General features: G+C 35.2%; 1 protein-coding gene across 4 annotated transcripts in view; it reads left to right on the plus strand.

Annotated features, from left to right (window-relative positions):
- Positions 1-5,805, plus strand: part of LOC140434067 (equilibrative nucleoside transporter 3-like) — an 85,031-nt gene extending 79,226 nt beyond the window's left edge. For all 4 annotated transcript variants that reach the window (XM_072522074.1, XM_072522073.1, XM_072522075.1 and 1 more), the window contains one exon: positions 5,608-5,805. In XM_072522074.1, coding sequence (XP_072378175.1) covers positions 5,608-5,716 — 109 coding nt within the window. In that variant the 3' untranslated portion in view covers positions 5,717-5,805. The remainder of the gene's footprint in view (positions 1-5,607) is intronic.
- Positions 5,806-7,435: the final 1,630 nt, after the last annotated feature.

A 7,435-nucleotide genomic window follows, 5' to 3' on the forward strand; every position in this document is an offset into this window, starting at 1 on the left:
AACTGTTTATTTAGAAAAAAAAATTATATTTTGACAAAACTATAAAGTTAAACTTACATCATTTAGTAAGAAATATGTCCCTCTTGGCTGCAATTACTGCTTTTACCCGTTTTGGCATAGATTCGACGAGCTTCTGACAGTTTCCAGATATCCATTAATCTCGAAACCAAACCTAAATGACCGCTTCTATCATTTTTATTTGTACATTACAGTCGATTTTGCACAGTCTAGCTTTGCAAATGGCCCATAAATTTTCAATGGGGTTATAAACAGTTGAGTCATGAATCACTACACCTAATACTGCTAGATCTTGGAGCTCTTGGCTTCTTTTTCTCGGGTCCAATTGGCTGTTTTAAAGTAAACATTTTTCATCTGCTGCTGTTGTTTTTCTCTTTCTTCCACATTTTCCTAACCTTTTCACATCCATTGATCCCGTTTCTCGTTTACGCTTGAAAATCTTGCTTACTATCCCCTGACTCACTCCACACGTTCTTGCGATTTCTCTTTGTGACACAAAAGTGTGTTCTCTTAACGTGAAAATCTTTCCACTCTTCCTAGGCGTAACTTTCATGATGGAATTAAACGAAACAAACTCACTAATTACCGAAAACAACACAAAATAGTACAAAATAACACAAACTTAGTGAGAAATATCCTAAAACACCATCAAATAAAAGGCAGAGAAAAGTAAGGTTATGTTTTCAATGCTTGGTCAGTAGTAAATATGTAGACAGTGATGCCAACTGTGAATATTAAAAAATGTCACAATGATTCCATTAATTCGCACAATACTGTAGTTATTGAGTTATTTAAGTAGTATTTTACCATTTTATTCGGCGTATACATTAAAGAGAAGTACAGACAATATGCGTCCATGTTGTACTTCGCGTTGTATTAACACTAGATCTGTCAACTGGTTATCTATTGTTATATTCGCAGCTTGATTCTGCTATCTATTTTTAATAATTCTAAGGTCTCCATCATCTATATAAATTTCTTTCATATAATACAATATGATTTTCTTCTGTATTCACAGGCCAAAACTTTTAACGATAATTCTGTTCAAACCTTAGCATGAATTCAATGATGTGTTAATTCATGGTTCGCTCAAAACTGGTTTTAAATTGCTCCAAACAAATCTACTCGATACAATATCCCAAAAATAGAGAAGTTAAAAATGAATCGCTACGACTATGTATTTTTTTCATCCATTTAATATTTAGGAATGATTCTATAATAGGAGCCACAGTTAGAATGCAGAGTTGGTCTTAAAGCGCGCAGTGATGCCGCTCATGTCGACACAGTGGTAGGTGTATGGTAGTTTGGCGATAGACTGAGAAATCGTACTTAAATTACGTTTCAAAAATATTTACTCACTAATGTAATTAAGTTAAACATGTATACATAAAATATCTAATACCTCGTAAATACTTATAGACATATGTACAAAAAAAAATGCAAGTAGTTTACCCTATACGACACGATAAATATATATACATAAAATACACAAAAACATTATAATTGAAATGTACTGTACGTACAAAATTTTAAAAAAACAAATGAGCATTAAATCTGAGACATTTCTCGTTAATTAATACTAATCGCAATCCATATCTAAATCGTCCTCATCCTCTGAATCATCTCCTATATTAGTTATCACCTGTTAAATATCTTCCTGCAAAGTGTCCACCGCAAACATTTTTCTTCTGCTTTCTTGACGTCGTTTACATCATTATGCCATTGCTCTTTAGATACGCGTTGTTAAGCTTCTATTATCAACCGTTGTACCCTTTTTTCATTAAAATCGACGTTGTTTGAAGCCACATATTTTGTATTTGTCGTATTCGTCTTTAAATGCGGCCACAGTATCCAGTACCTAATTAACTTTTTAGGTAATTTTATTCACTTTTCGATTAGGCAATCCTTAATTTGCCTTTTGTTACACAATTTTTTCGGGAAATCAAATTTGCGGGAGTCGTATGACGCGTTATCTAAAACGACAACGATTTCTTTGTCTTTCAAGATTGGAAATAATGTCTTCTCAAACCATTTTTCATATAGATCCCCGTTCATTTCGTCGTGGTAATCAGTGGTTCCCTTTTTGGAGAAGAAAGTTAATTTGGCCCATGCCACAAAACCAGTTTCGCTTCCAGCATCAAGAAAAACAAACCAAGGACCTCTTTGGGTTGGAGCTTTCAGTCCAGTAGAGAGGCATTTTGTGAAGGCATCTCGTGGATTCTTGATCGTTGTGTCACTTCATTCCTTTTTGACTGAAGAACCGACGTTCGTCCAAGACTCATCGGTATAAACGAGGTTTACATGATCCTTCTTTCCCAATGTTTTTGTTTGTCTGAGGTACTAGTGTCTCCAGGATATGATATCTTTCCTTTCCATCATTATCGAATCTCGGACTCTTTTACCATATTCAAAACCCATTTAGTAGCCTACGAAATATGATTTTTGAAAAAGTTGGTAGGTCCTCATCATCCTTCAAAAAAAATCATGGACAATTTTCCTTATTCGAGATTTCACTCCCTCATCGTAAGTATTCTCACGTCTTTTTTGTACCGGTTTCAGTTCGCCTTGCTGAGCCTCTTGTCAGATGTCATACATTTTGTGAACACTCATACAGCACATTTTCGAAACTTTTTATACAGGAATAGTCAAGCTGTCACCATTTTTCAAGTTCAGATGATAGTTCAATACATTTAACACCACACGTTTTACTTGGACACTAAGAATCATATCCTGTGTGAAATTCAGTTCAATTTGTTGACAGATATTGGCAACGGCTCCATGATGTAGGTACTTTTATCCGCTTGCAAAAACGAAATAGAACTAAGCTTTCATAGTTTTTGTCAACAAGTTTTTGGTCCAATAGTCAGTACCCAAGATTGCTTTGCGTGGACAATGGGAATTAAAACTGAATCGTTTCTCCTAATGACTTTATAATGATCTTTATTTCCCAAAGAATGTGTTTACAATGAGTTTTTGATATATTTTACTTCATGTTATTGTTTAGTTCGGAGAAAGTTCTCCGAAGTTTAGTTCTCTCTCTCCTTGGACGAAATTTACAAGGCTCTAAAAAAGATGAAGAATAACAAAGCTCCGGGGGAGGACGGTGTCGTCACGGAAGCGATAAAGATAGGAGGCTCAGTACTGATAACCAAAATTCAAAAGCTCTTTAATCTATGTCTATGGAATCAAAATATCCCAACAAAGTGGAATAATTCAATAACTGTACTCTTACACAAGAAGGGAGATATAGCAGACCTGGAAAGATACAGACCAATCAGTCTCCTTAACCATCTTTATAAATTATACACCCGAATAATAACGAACAGATTAGAGACAAAGCTGGATTTTTACCAACCTCGGGAACAAGCCGGTTTCCGCCCTAATTACGGCACAAACGATCACCTGCAGTGCCTAAAAACCCTGATAGAAAAAACTAACGAATATAACCGTCCCTTGGCATTGATATTTGTAGACTTTAAAAAGGCGTTTGATACAGTGGAATTACCGTCCATCTTAAGAGCACTACAAGATTGCAGGGTCGACCACAGATATTGTAATATAGTTAAAAATATATATGAAAATGCCACAACGACCATAAGTCTACATTCAGCAACTAATAAGATAAAGATAAAAAAGGGAGTCAGGCAAGGTGATACCATGTCACCAAAGCTGTTCATTACCGTTCTTGAGTATGCATTTAAAAGACTAACATGGCAACAGAAAGGAATATCCATCGATGGAGAAAGATTAAACCATCTACGTTTTGCGGACGATATCGTGCTTCTGTCAGATAATCTGGGAGAGATCAAAGACATGCTCCAAGAACTGAATTACATACTAAAAGAAACTGGGCTGGAGATAAATTTCGAGAAAACCAAAATGATGACCAATATGGTTCCCAGCGAAGAGATACAGATCAATAACAACAAGGTAGAATTAATCGATAAATACACATACTTGGGTCATGAAATCAGAATAACCAGAGACAACCAAACCTGCGAGCTAAATAGACGAATCACGTTGGGATGGGCGGCATATGGAAGGATGAGAGACATTTTTAAAACAAATACTCCAATTCACCTGAAAAGGAAGGCATTTAACCAATGCATCCTACCAGTCTTGACCTACGGAGCAGAGACCCTAACTTTAACGAAAGCTACTGCCGAAAAACTGAGGGTAACACAAAGGCGAATGGAGAGATCAATGCTGGGTCTGACCTTGAAAGATCGCGTGAGATATGAGGAGATACGCCGACGAACTGGCGTTGACGATATTATACTGCGAATCAATAAACAAAAGTGGAGGTGGGCTGGACATGTTGCTAGAATGGAAGACGGAAGATGGACGAAGGGATTATTGGAGTGGAGACCAAGAGCCGACAAGCGAAGTCGAGGCAGACCACCCACCCGATGGACCGACGACCTAAGGAGAATAGAAACAAACTGGATTGCAGCAGCTAGAGATAGAGAGAACTGGAGACGTTTGGAGGAGGCCTATATCCAACAATGGATGTGAAAACGGGGCTGGATGATGATTGTTTAGTTCGACAATGTAACTCTCTTATTTATACGTCGATGATTGAATCATGCTTTAGTTGAAAGAATAATAATAGTCTTTTATACAACCGTAGGCAATTGTTGAGCGCGCGTATATTCCAGTGCTATGATTCTTAAATCCGGTCCTGATGCGCCGCTCTGGGCAAACCCGCAACGTGGTCGGACATTCTCCCGTAAGAAAAACATTCTCTATCTTACTTGCACTGCATTCTAACTGTGGCTTCTACTATAGGTCGTAAATTAACTTGGAAATTACTTATTGAGTTTATGATAAATCAATGCAATAAGGGTTTAAACTCTTGTAAAATGTAAAATTTTTATTTGTTTGTGTCCATTTTCTATCTATAGAATTAGGCTTCAAATTTTCAGCACTTTTTACGATATATCTTATCGCATAATCGTCCGTTTCTTTTACAATTAACTCGATCAAATTATTTTTAAAAAAACATTCGAATAAATTCAATATATCTTTCGTACCTGTCAGATCTTCAACCTGTCTGCCACTGTTTGCATTAAATGGAAAAGCTGGCCGTGGAATATCATCTGAAGTACATGGCATATTAAAATTTTTCGAAGGTGGAACAGTTCTCAAGATTATTATCTCTATCATCGCTGCATTTGTACTCGATGTCTCCTTCAGGTTCAGTATCGTAATCTGGATCTGAATTTCCATTATATTCATAAAATTTGTTCTCGTTATTACTGTCACTAGAAGTTGACATCTTTCTTAAACAAATAGATCTGGCTGAGCGGACTAGTAGTACCCCACCAATGGAACTGGCCTAACGATCAATTCTTTACCCACGCCTTTATTCTGTTGCATAGATTCTTATTGCAATGTACAAACCTCGCTGGCGTACATAGTCGGTAGTTCAACGCGAATATAATCCTCTTGAACATACAAAAGCGTTATTTTGCTTGCGGACATATTCGTCATAGTCCCTTAAGAGGATAAAGGTTTTTTTTACGTATTTCAATTTTCATGTGTCCATTTTTATATAAATTGTGTATTAAGATGATTTTCCTGTTTCAGATTGGCGCCGGAGGAAGAAGAAAACGCATACTTAATTATGCAAACAGTCATTGGTATAACTGGAGCAGTATTTTCGCCGTTAGGAGTATTGTGTGTTAATTTATTATAGGTAATTTTTATAAATTGATTGTTATTTATATCTAGGCTAGAAACGTTTGTACATTTTGGAATAGTTTTTTTAATAAAAGATACGAAGAAGTTATTGTTTTTCTTACACCTCATTATTTATCGCTGCGCTTTTTATATGGCGTTTCAGCATTCCCTTCGAAAGCGTAAATATTATTTAAGCTGTTAACCAGTGTTACGTGGATACATAGTTTTTGTCCACGTAACAGCGATTACCCGGGGCGTACCATATCAAAAGTGACAATCTCCTACCTAAACCAATCTAAGCAAATTTATACAAACGATTTAGACATAAAAATCTGATCTACAGTTGTTACATTAATAACAAAAATATAGAGAATAAATAACTTATACTCTTAGTAATTATACTTTTGGTATTGTACGAGGATAAAACTGGTCCATATTTCTATTCTTTTATGTAACTATTTATATTTATTCATATCGTGTCATTAAACAGGAAAACAGAGGAACCTGTTTATTTTACCAGTATTGTTGTTAAAAGTGAACTAATTATTTATGAATTTGTCTGCAGGTGGATGTTTACCAAAGTGTCTCTTTCTAAAACGTGTTTCTTCTTCTTTAAGTTCCATCTTCTATCGAAGGTTGGAAATCATTATGGCTATGCGGACTCTGTTGACTGCCGCTCTAAAAAGTTCTGCACTACTGCATTCAAACCATTCCCTTAAGTTCTTAAGCCAGGATATTCTTCGCCTTCCCACATTTCGCTTTTCTCGGATTTTGCCTTGCATAATAAGTTGTAATAATACGTATTTTTGTCTTCTCATTACATGTCCTAAGTACTTAAGTTTTCATCTTTTGATAGTTAATATTATTTCCGCCTCATTTCTTATCCTTCTAGTTACTTCCACGTTTGACATTCTTTGATTCGTAGGATTCTTCTGTAACACCAAAATTCAAAGGCGGCCAACTTATTCAGATGGACTTGTTTTAGTGTCCACGCTTCCAAGCCATAAAGAAGAGTAGAGAACATCGAAGCATTCTCAGGCGTAGTTCTAACCTTATATCTCGACAACAAAGAAACGTGTTTAAAATAGCTTAATTCTTAATATTCTTTCAGTTTAAAACATAATATTTTTCTAACAATTTATAAGATCAACTGCTATTTCTTGTTTTACTTGTAAACTATATTTTGGTATTATACCAGGAAAACCTGGTCCATATTTTTATTATTTTATGTGACTGTTTATATTTATTTATATCATGTCGATAAATAGGTTCCATTTTACTAGTTTCTTGTTAAATCTGGAACTCTTCCTGAAAATCTGGAATATTGTTTATTTGAAGTCATTAATTAATCTAAATGTTAAGGTTTATCATTGATATATGACGATCATTCCCTAGAACAGGTGAGAATGGATTGGGAAATTGGTACTGTCAATATTTTTAAGATTTATTTCTGGGAATATTTTATTGGAGGATATTTTATTGGCTTATATGACATTAACTTCAATTAAAGAATATCTGTCAGACAAAACAATAATAGTATGTGATTGGTCTTTCAAAAGACAACCACATCCAATGATACTAGTAAAGTTCTCTTGTTCGTAGTACCAATATAAATCATAAGGATAAATCTTATAAGACACTACTACCCGGACAATAATTTCGTGATACTTTAGGATATAGATTTTAAAGAAGAAGTAGTTGCACCAGTTCAACAAACATTTTATCATTTTTGTCA

This window comes from Diabrotica undecimpunctata, chromosome 2 (genome assembly GCF_040954645.1).
Source record: "Diabrotica undecimpunctata isolate CICGRU chromosome 2, icDiaUnde3, whole genome shotgun sequence".
NCBI classification, from domain to species: Eukaryota; Metazoa; Arthropoda; class Insecta; order Coleoptera; family Chrysomelidae; genus Diabrotica; species Diabrotica undecimpunctata.